A 16110-nucleotide genomic window follows, 5' to 3' on the forward strand; every position below is an offset into this window, starting at 1 on the left:
CTTGCAGGGGACAGCTTTGGGGAGGCGTTGGGGGAGCTCGAACCCACTCGTTGGTCTAAACCCAGAGAAGGAGGCAGTGAGGAAGTGTCCCCTCAGGTGACTGGATCTGTGTTCCTCCTTATCATCATCTGATGGAATGGCAATGAAAATCATGGATTGTGGAAAATACAGAAAAGCATAAAGGAAAAAACTCCAATCCTCTGAACCCACCAGTGTTCAGGACACCTGCTTTTGTCGCCTACTATTTCCCTTTAGTTTTTAGCAGTGGCTGAATGTGATATGTCTAGTTTAACCAGTCCCCTTGATCTTTCTATATAATAAATAACACAGGGGTGGACATCCTGAATCAGATCTTAGCAGAGATGCTGACATGTGGGGTAACTGTCCATGGTGTGTGGAGGGGTCCTCGGAACCCCCTCTTAGGATCATCTCCACATACTCTCCCAGTTCTGAGATTGGTTACCAACAGCAGGTTTCCTTCACACTGCCGTGTCAGAGCAGTGCAGGAACTCTACGCTCCGCTGCGAGGGGCCTTCTCCTCCTAGGGAACACTCTGCTAAGTAATGGGCAGAGAACGAAGGGGCTCCTCATTCAAGGCAGGCCTAAGGGAGGGTCAGAAAGAACTTTAGCTGGAGGTATTTACCGATGTGACCTCCAATCCTTGGGGATTCTGGGAAAATGGGCAAAGTGCCAAAAGAAGAGAACTGGCCAGGCCTTCAAAAGAAGAAAACCCAGAGAATTACAGACAGTGAACTTGCCCCTAAGCCCTCGTTGAGGGGTGTGTTTGAGCATTTAGGAGAGGACTCCAGTGCTCCTCAGCGACAAACACAGCTGCCTTTGCGGTGTCTGAAGGCCCTGGTCGTGGTGACACTAGATGGCTGCCCTGGGCGCCTCCTGTGGGTGTAGAGGCATCACCACTCTGCACTGGCAGACTCAGCATGGAGTCGGAGCAGAGTCTGACACGAGCACTTGCCCTCCCAGGCATTTCAGTTCTGACTGAGAAGGGAGCCGCACAGGGGAGGAGAGGGCCCTTTGGGGCTCCGCTCTGTCTCCACCACTCCCTAACCCCGCAGCCTCAGTGCCTTCATCTGTAAAATGGGGAGTTTTGCCTACAGAGTTCAGCACAGTGCCAGCCTGACATGGGAACCCCAGTGGATTATCAGTTTTGTCATTATTCCCCTGCATCCTGGAGGTGACACCGCCTGGTTAATAGGCAACCCCTCCCGATGGCCCAGCACAGCTGCACAGCAGCAGGAGGCTGGCCTGTGGCCAAGAATGCACGGTGGAGGAGGGCTGGAGGGGGACTGCAGCTCCTCCTCTTCCTGCTTCCTCCCTGCTCCACCCCCTGCCTAGGGCAGCACAAAAGCAAATCTCTAGCTAACTCCCTGCCTAGCAAGGCCCAGCCTGGGGCAGAAATGGCTGCAAGTGGCCGAGGTCTCTGCAGGGCTGTGGCTGCCTCTCCCTTCCCAGCTTGGAGACGAGCTCACACAGAAGCCGGGGGAGGTCTGAAGCCTGAGTATGATGCGGTGGTGATAGGAGCAGGTAAAGTGGTAAAGCAGGCTGGGCCAGAGCTGAGGGGCGGGAAGGCAGCCCTGCTCAGAGCTTGGTAGGGAGGGGGAGGCCTTGCCAAGCCCCACTGCTCTCTCCTCGGTCATAACCCGCCAGAAGTTTATACACTAGCAGGGGCTGCAGTGGAAAGCCCTTCCATCTGGCAGGCAGGCACCTGGGATTCTGGGGCTGGCTCTGCTGTGTGGCCTGGGGCAAATGCTTGCCTTCTCTGGGCTTGGATCTTCCATGGAGAATGATAAGAAGACTAGGTGAGCTCAGGGGTTTCCCTCTATCTCCTGCAAAATGACCTAGTTTCCACCACATTCTCAGCCTGTGGTTTTAAGGGTTGGAACGAGCTCTGGGCCAACAGACAGGTGAAATCCAGCACCCTCCCCCAACCTCCCCCACAGTGCCGTGAGTTTTGGTCACCACTGCCTTACCACTGAGGCCACCCATCCTCACAAGAAACTGCAGTCATTTCATAAAGGCCAGTTAGGATAAAACAGAACTGAGTTCTGGAGTTCCTACTGCGTGTCTGCGGAGGGCAGTGGCCCCCATTGCCTTGCAGCTCTGGGACATTTGTGAATCTGCAGTGATCCTGCCATACTTTGCCAACCCCTGAGCTCAAGAGTATCAAAGTCTACTGGGTGCTAGGGGAAGAAGCAGGCCCAGGACCAGGTGGTTCTTGCTTAGTGCCTTCCATTCACACTTGCAGAGGGCCCCAAATGCATGATTGCCAGCTAGAGCTGACAGAGATAATGACAGGGACCGAAAGCAGACGGCACTCATTATGCAGCTTTGAAGGCATGTGTTCATTTTCCTGTGTACTAGAGGAGTTGCGAGCTGGTAGATACTCAACAGTCACCTCTCCAGGGAAAAATGTGTGATTGTGTGTGTGTGTGTATACACATACATATATACACACACACGTATATACACACGTATGCATATATGTATACATATATGTGTATACATATATAGACACACACATGCTTATTTTAAATATTGAAATAAAAGATACACTGCACACAATTTTACAAATAAAAATACAATACTCTCAATTTAAATGCAGTCTAGGCAAGTGATTCTTACCAAAGGCTTTCTTTGATTTTTGCCAAACTCAGTAGCCAACCTATAGTTGCATCTGACAAATGAGGGTAGCTCCGAAGAGAATGGTGCTCCATATTTTCTGTAAAGAGTAGGACGATCGTGAAACAGCAAAGATTTATATCCCAGCCTTACTCCTTATTTTTTTAATTAATTTTTATTTAATTAATTAATTTTTTTTTTTTTTTTGAGACAGAGTCTCACTCTGTCACCCAGGCTGGGGTGCAGTGACACAATCTCAGCTTACTGCAACCTCTGCCTCCTGGGTTCAAGTGATTCTCCTGCCTCAGCCTCCTGAGTAGCTGGGATTACAGGCACCCACCACCACGCCCAGCTAATTTTTGTATTTTCAGTAGAGTCTGGGTTTCACCATGTTGGCCAGGCTGGTCTCGAACTCCTGACCTTGTGATCCACCCGCCTCAGCCTCCCAAAGTGCTGGGATTACAGGCGTGAGCCACCGCTCCCGGTCTCCTTCTTTAAATGACAGGAATGATGTTACTCAAATAAGATAATTTTTTTAAATACTAGATTTCCTTCAATGTTTATGCTATTCACGCTGTAACAGCTAATGCTGTTAGGTTTAATTTGCATTATTAGCATTTTCCCATCGCTTTCTTAAGCCTGACCACAGAACAATAAATTCAGCCCTGCTGTGTAATATTTGCTGATGACGGTGGTGGGAATACTCCCACCATGGCCTTTTTTGTCACCAAGATGAGGTTGCTGAATGTGATTTGGGAGTGATACCCACTGGCACATCATTGTATAGTATGTCCACCATGCAGATATGTACCTAGAGGCCATTGATGGCAAAGGCATGGGGAACAGACAAATGTAGTAAAACAAATAGGAAGTAGTGTGTTTGGAGTATTTATTACCTTTGTTTTTAATATCATTTATTTAATTGTAAGCTTATATAATTTAGTTTCTAACAATGGCTATTTGACATCCGGCTCACAAACTCCCTGGGCTGGTGGGAGACAGCTCCAGCGCCTTGCTTAGCCTCAGAGAAGCCCCCGCCTTCTTCCGTGCTCGGCCACAGCTCACCCTGCTGTCTCCTAATGGGGAAGGTTGACTCTAGGTCACCAGCTGCCTTGGTGACTTGCCTACAAGTGCGAGTGAGTCTCAGTGTGTGAGCTTTTCCTTGACATGATTTCTTTAGTTGCTAAACATACCATGAAGCCTGGTTTAAAGGCATCTTGGGCCTGAGTGAGGAACACAGTGGCATATTCTGAGACAAGGGTTACCTCTTGAGTCCCTGAAGGCACACTGGCGCCTGGCCGCCACCTTGAAGATGACTCTGATTTAGTCATTTGACTAAATGTGCCTGAGAGTGACTGAGGAGCTTGTTAAAATGGACATTCCTGGCCTCGTACCTGGTGATGAGCATTCTGAGGGCAGGAAGTGACTCCCGGAGGTCAGCACATCCGCCCAACCAACCCTGCCTGATGCAGGCAGCTGCAGAGCCCACGCCCAGAGCAGCTTCTCAAGGGCCCAGGCGGCTGCTGTGGGGCCCCTGAGGCAGGTCTGGGGATTAGCAGAGCCCGCAGCTGAAGTCCTCTTCAAGGAAACAGAGGTGTCACCAGAAGCCAAGGAGGGCTCAGCCAGACCTGGGGGTGGCCACTGGGAGGGGGTCTTGTGCTTTGGATCCTTTACCTTATTCATTTGAGGTCTGCCGTGATTGAACTGGACCCAGTTGCCTGGAAAACTGAGTTTTCCAAGACTGACCATCAGCACCAATTAAAAGACAAATAGCTCCCATTTATCTCATCCTTGCCGCGCTGCAGGGTCCCTGGCACCCTCTGTTCCCCACGTGAAGAAGCTCAAGGCTCAGGGCAGCTGACAACTCTCTGAGGTCACACCCTGGCAAACAGCAGAGGCTGGGCTGAGCCCAGGACTGTGTGCCTTTAGTTTGTTGCATGTATTTGAGACAGGTTCCATCTGCTCATGAGTCCCAACTGGCAGACTGTTTAAACTTTCTTATGAACGTTTTCAAAAGCCCATACAAATAAAGAGTATGTCAAGCAGCACTTTTTAAGATGAACTATAACCAACTAGCTTCTCACATGCTTCTCATGTGGTCAGAGTTAATTTTAGCTCATGAAACTCTTGGTTCTGTGAAACACCTGCTGAATAGACTCCTGGGAGGGGGTCTGGGAGTCGACATTTACACAGCCTCCCAGGTGATTCTGAGCTTATCAGAGCTGGAGAGGCACTTGCTACCCAGCGGCTTGGTGTGGAACATGAGATGCCAAGGCCAAATTCAGGCCTCTCAGCCCAAGGCACCCTGAAGCACAGCCCGTCACTCCAGCACATGTTGAAACTGTACATGTTTACTTCCTGTCGAACTGTTCACATTTTATTTTTGGAACACTGGGGATTGGCAAAAACAAACCCATGTGAATGAAGCCTCCTAGGGCACCGTTGTGCCGATTGTGAACCACATGTGGGCAAAACAAGCCACACTTGACAGCAGCTACCCACATGACCAGCACTCCCCTGGATGCTGATGCTGCCATGCGAGACGGGACGTTGGCGCACCAGCATGCAGCCACCCATTGCTTCTCCTGCTTGCCAAGTCAGCCGTGCTGCTCCCTCAGATACCATCACCTGCACCTCCCAAGCATCAGCCCCTCACTCCAGCAGAGCCCCTGACCAAGCCAGGGGAGCAGGACTTTTCCAGCCAGGGCAAGGACCAGGCTTTTCTGACTCCTTGAAGATCTGGTGTTTCATGGAGTTGAGCTAGCTGCTGTTCCAACATCTGAATGCGGGAAGGGGAGGGGAGGGTCACTGGATCTTCATGGCATGGGGACAGGGAGCAGTGAGCACATTCCTCAAGGACTGTCCGTCTGCCCGCCGGCTGACCAGTGATGCTTTCCTTCCCCCTCCCCTGTCTCGTTGCAGGACACAACGGACTGGTGGCTGTGAGTACCTCCCTAATCGATCCCACTTCACTGGCCCCTGGGTGTGTGGCTCTCAGCAGCCTGGGAAGGAGTGTGAAGAAGCAGGTGGGATAAGGGCCTCGAGAGAGAAGGAAAAGGCAGCCTAGTCAGCACCCTCTGCTCTCCCACGCTGACCGGGGGCTGGGTTGAATGCACATCTGCAGCCAGCTGAGGACATCACAGGCTGCTTTCCTCCCCTTCCCCTAATGGGGAAAGGTGGTTTCCCCATGGCCTGGGAGGGAGTCAGGGAGCTTCCAGAAACAAGCTGACAAGGCGGGGAAGCATGTAACCAACATAGCATGGGAGCAGGTGGGAAGCAGGGGATTGGGCACCCAGGGCAGGGTGGGGTCCCTTGACTCCAGATCATAGTCAGCCCTTGTGTCTAGAGCCCTGTGCTCCCAGCCAGGTCTAGGCCACGTACCACCTTGGAGTACATAGCCGCTATGTGGCCAAAGTGTGCCCTGGATACATTGAGGAGCTCAGCCTAGCAGAAGGGCCAGCGCCCCGTCCCCAGCACAACTGACTTCAAGATCCCAAGCTGAGCTGGGTGGCCCAGAGCTATCCTTAGCCTATGCTTCTGTAACCTGAGTCTAGATACCTCCAGGAGGCCACAGAAGGTATTCAAGCCACAAAACAAACATGGAACATCTTCTTGAAGCAGTGGCAGCTCTAGAATATCAATATGGGGGTAACTGTGGATGTGCTAACGGACTGATGTTAAACCTTAATACTTTGCCTGATGTCCAAGTTTTACCTGAACATTTTATGTGGGGCATTTTGTAACTCAATGGATCAGTAATTTAAAACATTTATTTTATTTTATTTTATTTTAATTTTTTTTGAGATGGAGTTTTGCTTTGTCGCCCAGGCTGGAGTGCAATGGCACGATCTCAGCTCACTGCAACCTCCACCTCCCGGGTTGAAGCAATTCTCCTGCTTCAGCCTCCTGAGTAGCTGGGATTTCAGGCGCCCACCACTAAACCTGGCTAATTTTTGTATTTTTAGTAGAGATGGGGTTTCGCCATGTTGGCCAGGCTGATCTCGAACTCCTGACCTCAGGTGGCCCGCCTGCCTCAGCCTCTGAAAGTACTGAGATTACAGGCATGAACCACCATGCCCGGCCTGATTTTATATTAATATAGGCCTGATTTTATATTAATATAAACAAAGATTCATCTTCCAGCTCTGCCACTTTGTGAAGGTTAAGGTGAGTCACTTAGCCTCTCCGAGTCACTGTAAAATGGAACAATGGCACCTGCCCTCACAGAGCTGCTGTGAAGGTAATGGATCATTTGCTGCTAGAACCCGTCACATGCAAGTGGTGGCAGTTATTATTGGAAGTTTCCAGGCCAAGGAAGGCTGGCATCCATCCCCTTCACCCAAAGCCCACCAGGAACACACTTGTAGTTAGTCTAGTTGGGTTTCTTGCTCCTTGCAGCGAGGGGACTCACATCAGGGGAACCTCGGGTTGCCTCAGTAGGAAGGTGTTAGAAAGAACCTAGCACAGGATTTGAGCTTTGGTTGATTCGAGGGAAGGCCTAAGGAAATAGGGCTTGCCAGAGATTAGATACTCTCAGGAAGGAGGGGCAGCCCTGCAACTGGGCAGCTCAAGAAATCCGATCTGTAGGGAGGAGAGAGATGTGTGCGGAGAGCAGTAATTGATACAGAAGTAGCAGTCACTCATTTCAGCCAAGAGGGGTGTTGGGTATTTTCTCGATGGCACTGAGACATTGCTTTTGTTTGTGCTTGCCTCATTTTATCATAGTCTTATAGAAACCTTGTTTGGGGTTGTCCATCTGTGAGATCATTCCTGTGTAATAGGAGATGCAGCTTACCTTGCGTGCCAGGCCTCAGCCACTGAGTGACGGCTGCTGTTTCTTTCTCAGTAGGATATGTTAGGAGGATAGACGCTGGTTTCACACCGTCTCGTTTCAATTCCGAAGACCTCTGCTCATCAGCTCTGTGAGCCTGAGGCAAGCTGTTAACCTCATTGAGCCTCAGTTTTCTCATCTGTAAAATGAGAGAATCATAGTACCTGCCTCTTGGCTGTTGGGAAAAATTAAATAAGACAACGTACTCACTGTTTCTGGCACATAATAGTTGCCAAGGGAGCTTTTTGAAAAGTCTGACTTTTGCATGGCACCATTCCTGTGGTCACAGGGCCAGCATTTTAGATCGGTAGATTCATGACCAGTTTGGTTCAACAGATATTTATTGATTTTTCCACTAAGTGCTAGAAAAAAATTGATAGAAATCCTTGCATCATTTGTTCTCCCAAAATAAAGCGCTGCTATGAGCAGCTTCATTTACTGAGCACATTCTCTGTGCCGGAGACCACTTAAAGCCCTGTCTAGGGACCAGCTCAGTTCATCTTCACAGCAGCCTTATGAAGTGGGTAAAGCCAGGACTATTTTCATCAGCCCCATTATTGCATGTGAACAAACAGGCCAGGCAGATCAGGTACTGGGGCTGCAGCAGCAGAGAGAGAACGAGGGGCTGAATCTGGGCGGAAGAGTCAGCGTTCACAAGTTTCACCTCACTGTGCTGCGCTTGTAGGAGGAATGAGGCTTGTGCCCTGCCTGAAGGAGAGGAACATCCCAGGGCAGGGTGGCAGGAAGCAGCGTGAGACCCCGAGGCACCAGGCCTCTGAGGAGGGAAGACCACCTTCAGTTGGGAAGTGGAGGGGCGGGAGCAGGCCTGTCCGATCTTAGAGGACATCTAGGAAAGGCAAGAGTGGAAGGGGAAGCACAGGGAAGGGCATTCCCAGAGGCAGGAACAGCATGAGCAGGGTGGGGAGGCTGTAGGGTGTGGGGCATACTGGCCTATAGTGAGGACCTCAGTCTGCGGGTCAGCCCGAGGGAGCCCTGACATTTCAGAGGGATAAAGGGAGGGCCCTGTGTGCTGCCCCACTTCCCAGGCAGCGTACCTGCAGAGACTGGGGGTGAACACCGCGGTCTTCGAGAGGCGCCATGTGATCGGGGGTGCAGCTGTCACTGAGGAGATCGTCCCAGGTGAGCTCCGATGTGGCATGGGGGAGTGGAGGGCAGTGACCCGGGGACAGTCTTCATCCTCTTCATCCCCACTGACCCCCCGGTGACGGTCCTCATCCCCGCTGACCCCCCGTGACGGTCCTCATCCCAGCTGACCCCCCGTGACGGTCCTCATCCCCGCTGACCCCCCGGTGACGGTCCTCATCCCCGCTGACCCCCCGGTGACGGTCCTCATCCCCGCTGACCCCCCGTGACGGTCCTCATCCCCGCTGACCCCCCGTGACGGTCCTCATCCCCGCTGACCCGCCGTGACGGTCCTCATCCCCGCTGACCCCCGGTGACACACTTCATCCCCGCTGACCCCCGGTGACGGTCCTCATCCCCGCTGACCCCCCGGTGACGGTCCTCATCCCCGCTGACCCCCGGTGACGGTCCTCATCCCCGCTGACCCCCCGGTGACGGTCCTCATCCCCGCTGACCCCCCGGTGACGGTCCTCATCCCCGCTGACCCCCCGGTGACGGTCCTCATCCCCGCTGACCCCCGGTGACGGTCCTCATCCCCGCTGACCCCCCCGTGACGGTCCTCATCCCCGCTGACCCCCCAGTGACGGTCCTCATCCCCGCTGACCCCCGGTGACGGGCTTCATCCCCGCTGACCCCCCCGTGATGGTCCTCATCCCCGCTGACCCCCGGTGACGGTCCTCATCCCCGCTGACCCCCCCGTGATGGTCCTCATCCCCGCTGACCCCCGGTGACAGTCCTCATCCCCGCTGACCCCCGGTGACGGGCTTCATCCATGCTGACCCCTGGTGATGGTCTTCATCCCTGCTGACCCCTGGTGACCATCTTCATTGGATTCGGTTTCAGGGTTTAAGTTCTCCCGCGCGTCCTACCTGCTCAGCCTGCTGAGGCCGCAGATTTACACTGATCTGGAGCTGAAGGTAGGGCCTCCCCGGCCTGATTGCAGGGAGGGAGGAGGCAGTTCCATCTTCCCAACCTGGGCAGAGGCTCCCTGTTCCACGCCCGAGGTGATGCCCGCCCCTGAGGGCTCCCTCTTCTACCCAAGTATTGTGTATCCCACGTGGTCTCCCTGCTGCGTTCCCATGGATGGGTTTTGTCTTGTCCATATAGTGTCTTGAAAAGTGGGAAATTTCATCCAAGAATCAGACTTCTTTTGAAGAATGAGCTTTGTCACCATCAGGCCCCGTGGGACACCTATCTGAAGCCTTGGGCGCCTGAGCTTACAGCTGCCTTGGGACACGAGCCCCATTTCTGCCCTCATTGAACTTGAGAGCTGATTCCCTCTCTTGGCATCTGGAGCAGGAAGTGGGGCCTGGGGACTTTTCTGGCTCCCGGGCTGTTGGGAAGGTTCCTGGGAGTCTCATCTGGTGCTGTTTGCCTCTCAGTCCACTAACCTTTGTCCGCAACCTTGCCCAACCCTGCCGCCAACCCTTTCACCTTCCTTCACCCCCACTGTCTTATAAACTGCGTCACCACATTCCTGAGGCTGATTGGCTTCTACCTGCTTGGTGCCACTGTCACTCACCACTCAGAGAAAAGGGGTCTTAGTGCCATCTGCACAAGCAGCTGCCACTCATGTTTATTTTTTTTTGAGACCAGGTCTCACTCTGTCGCCCAGGCTGGAGTGCAGTGGCATGATCTCAGCTCACTGCAAGCTCTGCCTCCCGGGTTCACGCCATTCTCCTGCCTCAGCCTCCCGAGTAGCTGGGACTACAGGCGCCCGCCACCACGCCCGGCTAATTTTTTGTATTTTTAGTGGACGTGGGGTTTCACCGTGTTAGCCAGGATGGCCTCGATCTCCTGACCTCATGATCCACCTGCCTCAGCCTCCCAAAATGCTGGGATTACAGGCATGAGCCACCATGCCCGGCCATGTTGGTGACATCTTTGCTCTAAATTCAAAATTTTAAGCTAGTGTGATGTCCAGCTGCTGTTCACAGCTCTTTGGCTGCTCTAACTGGTTCATGTAGAGACTTCTTCAAGCCACTGAGACAGAGTATGTGCATCCTGGTACCAGGACTGGATGAAATCTAGCCAGGGCTGGGGGTGAGTCGCTGGTCTCCAGTCCAGACCAGACCATAGCAGCAGGCAGTTTGTAAATGCACCACTTATTCATAGTAGCAGATGTTGGGGAACAGGGACCCTCCTTTTGGCAAACCTGATCTATGAGACTAAGAATCACAGAATAGACATTTTCACTTGATTATTCTCTTTACTTAAAAAATGTTACTCATTTGAAATGGTGTTTGTCATAGTGTTCCTGGAACTAGAAGCTCCCAAGTGAATTGAGTAGATGCTTTAACCTCTGCCTTGGGCTGCATTCATAGGAGTACGGTGCTCAGCTCAGGGAGAAAGCAGTTCTGCTGTGTGATGTGCAGGACTCACCCCATCTGGAGCACCTTGTTTTAACAGGACATTGAGGGCCTGGAGGGCATTGACAGGAGGGCAACTAAACTCTTTCCAGGAATATACTCTTTCCAAAACTATAATGGAGAGCATTTACTTTACCAGCATCACATATTGGGCTATGACCTTTAATGTTCTATCTCAATTGTTCCTCACCTGTAAGTCAAGAGCCATGTTAGAATCAGGGAACTTAAAGTTCAGGGGTTAAATTCACAGAGCTAAAAAGTGATGGAGAATTTGAGCCAAGGTCAGACTGTCTCCAACTGCTTGTTCTTGAGCTATGATGCACTCAGGCCTCTTGGTACCGATACCACCCAGACTCACATGCCTCTAGCTCTTTGTAGTTTGTGGTGAACGTGGTCATAGATGGAGTGTCCCTGGCAGCTCCAGCGGGGTGTGCACAGAGGCTGAGACTGGAGCTGCTGGAAACTGGCCGGCTGCGTCTGCCTCCCTGCTCCACAGCTCACCAGCTGTGTGATTTCGCCATGTGATGCCTTCTCTTCCTCATCTGTAAGATGGGAATGGCAACAACACCTGCCTCCCAAGGCTACATCAGCACAGTCCCTGGTGCACAGCGGGCTCAGTACTTGTTGCTATTATTATTACCCCCATTTGGCACTTGAGAAAACTGAGGCTCCAGAAAGACCAATGGCCAGAGACTACTCAATCATCCTGCCACTTATAAGGCTATATCCAATTAGACTGAGCCGCCAACTAAAGTGTGAGGCTTAGCTTTGGCACCGCTGCCCCTCCTCCCCTTCTTGAGCCAAAGCACCCTCCACTGACCCTCTGTGGTCCCCACCAGGGCCTGCCTGCCCGTCCTGGGTGTTAGTTTCCACAGCTGTCAATGCAAGCACTGACTTGGATCACCTCCCGGTTCCATCCACCTAGAAAATGAGTTTGCTTTTGCAGCAGTCTCACGCTGGGTGATGGAATCCAGGCTGGAAGGGCAGAGCCTTTGCACTGGCAGAGAAGGGGATGTGGAGGGGGGCTTTTCATCCCCTTCAGCCATAAGCCACCTTCCCCACCTCCCCCTGGGCCAGCCTTGACCTCATTGCCAGAGGCAACCCCATCTCCCTCCCCCGCTCACTGACCTTCTGTGTCTCACTCAGTCTTATTCATTTTGCTCCTGCTTTTCTCCTGGAAATCTCTCTAAGGTAGGGCTCTAACTTGCAGGGCCACAGAGTATGACCTGGGAAACTGCTGGGGAAGCGGAGATTTCCCTGGGGTTCTTGCTCACAGGTCTGATTCGGTGGCAGTGGTGGGGCCCAGAAAGTCTTTTTGATGGCATTCTCATGTCATTCTGAGAGAGAAGGCCCCCGGAACACAACTTGGAGAAGAACACCCTTTAAATCTCTCGTACCGGCCAGACCCTGCTCTTAGAGAGAGTGACTCATACCTGTAATCCCAGCACTTTGGGAGGCCGAGACGGGCGGATCACGAGGTCAAGAGATCGAGACCATCCTGGCTAACACGGTGAAACCCCGTCTCTACTAAAAATACAAAAAAAATTAGCCAGGCATGGTGGCGGGTTCCTGTAGTCCCAGCTACTCAGGAGGCTGAGGCAGGAGAATGGCGTGAACCTGGGAGGTGGAGCTTGCAGTGAGCCGAGATCGTGCCACTGCACTCCAGCCTGGGCAAAAGAGCGAGACTCTATCTCACAAAAAAAAAAAAAAAAAAAAAAAAAAAAAAAAAATCTCTTGTATCTCTGGTCATTTAGACACACATCCTTCACACACACGCGCTTTCCAACAGTTTCCACCCATGATGGTTTGTGCATGCTGAGAACTCTCATGGGGTAAATAAAAGAAGGTTTTTGCTTTCATTTTTTTTTTAAGAAAAAAACTTCATAATCCGAACAAATCTCATGGATATAATCTGATGGTTACTTAACATTCCCCTTCTCATTCGAACTCCACATAATTAAAACCATTGTTAAAAGAAAAACCTTCACCAAATTAAATTTAACAGAGTTTAATTGAGCAAACAATGATTCATAAATGGATCGGCCTCCCGAGCCAGAGTATGCTCAAAGTCTCCAGCACAGCCCCGTGGGAGAAGAAGATTTATAGACAGAAAGTGAAAAGTGATGTACAGAAAATGGAAGTGAGGTACAGAAATAGCTGGATTGGATATAGCTCAGCGTTTGTCTTATTTGAACACAGTTTAAACACTTGGTCCCCTTTGATTGGCCAAAACTCAGCGATTGACACAGGAGTAGGTTACAGCCTGTTTACACCTCCTTCTAGCTTAGAGTTCACTATGAACAGAGAAACCTTTAGGCTGAGCTTAAAGTATTCAAGGAGGCAGCTTTAAGCTAAGTTTGATTTAACACCATTAAGAATGACAGAGCCTCCATTTAGAAGAGAAAGTCCTGGAATCAAATGAAAAGTGATTCATAGTCAATTAGTTATACTTGGAATAACTTCTGGATTCCTCTTAGGTCCCTGATTTGGGGTGTTATTCATTCATTCAGTCCATGTTGGGGGGTTATTCATTCATTCAGTCCATGTTTCTGAGTACCTGCTGTGTGCCAGGCACTGAGAGAAGCCCTTGGGTGTACAGCAGTGAACTGGAAAGGCAAGGACCCTGCTCTGAGGGAGAGAACTTCAGGTAGAGGTAAGTGCCAAGAAGAAAAGAAAAGAAGGCAGCATTAGAGAGAGAGTGGAGATTCCAGCCTAGATGGCGACCAGGAAGGACATGTTCCTCAAGGAGGTGACATTTGAGCAGGTTTTCAAATACCAAGAGGTCACCAGCAGCAGCCATGTGGACATCTAAGCAGACGGTCTCCAGTCAGAGGGAAGAGGAGATGGACGCACCCAGGCAGGCGTGAGCAGAGGGCAGGTCAGTGTGGCCAGAGCAGAGGAGTGACAGGCAGAGGGCAGCAGATTGGGGTGGGAGGAGCAGGGGCCAACTCGGGGACTGCATTTTATCCAGGTGCAGCGAGAAGCCAGTGAGGTGTGCGATCAGGAAGTTCACTGCTAGGATTTGTGACTTTACCAAGGTCAGCCCGCCTGCTGGCTGGTGAGGACTGGGCGGAAACAGGAAGGGTCGCATGTGGATCACGAGGCCGCGCTGCAGCGGTTCCCGAAATGGTGGCTTAGAGAGAAGCGCACAGGTTCTGGAGGCAGCGTATGGGATGTCAAGAATGACAAGGAGAGAAACTAAGGATGCTTCCTGGGTATGAGAGAGTTCACTACATTAAGAGGAACGAAGCTGGAAGTTTCTCCAGCTTAGAATAAAGAATGTCTCCATCTTAGGGTTAGGAGGGACCCCAGCCGTCTCCTGGCCCCGGCCCCCGCCAGTGTCAGGAACCTGCTCCAGGCACAGAGTGTCCAGAGCTGCGGCGAGCCTGCCCGCCTGGAGCGTCTCCAGTGTGGAGCAACTCCAGTGGTAACTGTTGGAAAAGCCTGTTTTTGGTTTCCTCGTGCTTTCCTAAAACCTCTACTCTCAGATCTCATTTCCCTCCTCTGCGGCCGTACCTTGTCTGCAACGTTCAGAGTCGACGGAATGCTTATTAACTGCACTGTGTCTGCATGCGGGGGATACAGCAGTGAACAAAATAGACAATGCCCCGACTTCACAGGGCTCACATTCTACTTGGGGAGACAATGAAAACACTAAATATGTGATTAGCCATGTGGTGACAAGTACTTTGGGGAAAAATATTGCAGGACGAGGGCGCAGGGAGTACAGGAGAGGCCTGGCTGATAAGGTGGCATTCCAGCCAAGACCTGGAGTCGTTGAGGGAGCAGGCCACGGATCTGGAGAAGGAAGCCTCTGGACAGCAGAAACTGGAGGCAGCACAGGCCCCTTTTGCTTTATCTGTGCCTCCTTTGAGGAAGTAGATGTGCTCTTGGAAAGTTCTGTGTGCTAATCAAATATGTGTAAATCAAATCATATTTTAAATGCATGGAGGGGACTTCCACTTAAAGTGACCCTGGAGTAAATGAGTCTGCAAAGTAAACAAAATGTTCTGATGTGAATAATTTATCTACCTTGTAAGTATAGATTTTCACATAACCACTGCTTGATTGTGTCTTTCTAAATTTAATTATTTATTTCTGAAGTGGGGCAGTTACAGACTGGTGCTGAGAGCTGGGGCTTTGCAGTTACACAGCTGTGGTTTTGAAACCCAGACCTACCTCCTAAAGTGACCTGGGACAACTTATGTAACTCCTATGAGCCTCTCGTGTTGCTTTTGTACAATGAGGATAGTAAGACAGCCACGTGCCACGTGACAACATGTTGGTCAACGATAGACTATATACACTGGTGGTCCCATAAGCTTACAATGGAGCTGAAAACAATTCCTGTCCCCTAGCGATGTCATAGTTGCAGTGCAGCATATTATTCGTGTGTTTGTGGCGATAAGCCTACTGTGCAGCCAGTTGTCAAAAAGTCTAGTACATATAATTATATACAGTACACACTACTTGATAGTAAATGACTTTGTCACTGGTTAATGTATTTATTATACTATACTTTTTATTACTATTTTAGAATGTATTCCTTTTCCTTATTTAAAAAATTCACTGTCAAACAGCCTCAGGCAGGTCTGTCAGGAGGGATCCAGCAGAAGGTATTGCTCTCTAGAGATGACAGCGCCACGTGTTACTGTCCCTGAAGACCCTGCAGTGGGGCAGGGCGTGGAGGTGGAAGGCAGTGACATTGGTGATCCTGACCCCGTGTAGCCCTAGGCTGATGTGTGTGTTTGCGTTTCACTTTTTAGCAAAACAATTTAAAAAGTAAAAAAATAAAATAAAAATTTTAAAAACAGAAAAAAGCTTACAGAATGAGGATATAAAGAAAATAGCTTATATAGCTATACAATGTTTGTGTTTGTAGCCAAGTGTCTTTTTCAAAGAATCAAAAAGGTTTTAAAAATTAAAACGTTTATAAAGTTTAAGAGTTGCAGTAAGCTAACTTGCTGAAGAAATGTTTTAATCAATGTGGTGTAGCCTAAGTGTACTGTATTTACAAAGCGTGCAGTAGTGCACAGCAGTGTGCTGGGCCGTCAGCCACTCACCCCTCACCCAGGGCAACTTCCCATCCCGCAGGCTCCATTCATCATGAGGGCTCTATACGTATCATTT

At 50.7% G+C, this 16110-nt stretch overlaps 1 protein-coding gene across 3 annotated transcripts in view; it reads left to right on the forward strand.

Moving 5' to 3' along the window:
- Positions 1-1324: 1324 nt before the first annotated feature.
- LOC105478427 (pyridine nucleotide-disulphide oxidoreductase domain 2) overlaps positions 1325-16110 on the forward strand; it is a 32634-nt gene continuing 17848 nt past the window's right edge. For 2 of the 3 annotated variants that reach the window (XM_071069327.1, XM_071069326.1), the window contains exons 1-4: positions 1325-1542; positions 5560-5579; positions 8515-8608; positions 9455-9528. In XM_071069327.1, the coding sequence (XP_070925428.1) occupies positions 1416-1542; positions 5560-5579; positions 8515-8608; positions 9455-9528 (315 nt within the window). In that variant the 5' untranslated portion in view covers positions 1325-1415. The remainder of the gene's footprint in view (positions 1543-5559; positions 5580-8514; positions 8609-9454; positions 9529-16110) is intronic. The other variant, XM_011735702.3, reaches the window with a different exon arrangement.

This window comes from Macaca nemestrina, chromosome 9, assembly GCF_043159975.1.
Source record: "Macaca nemestrina isolate mMacNem1 chromosome 9, mMacNem.hap1, whole genome shotgun sequence".
NCBI classification, from domain to species: domain Eukaryota; kingdom Metazoa; phylum Chordata; class Mammalia; order Primates; family Cercopithecidae; genus Macaca; species Macaca nemestrina.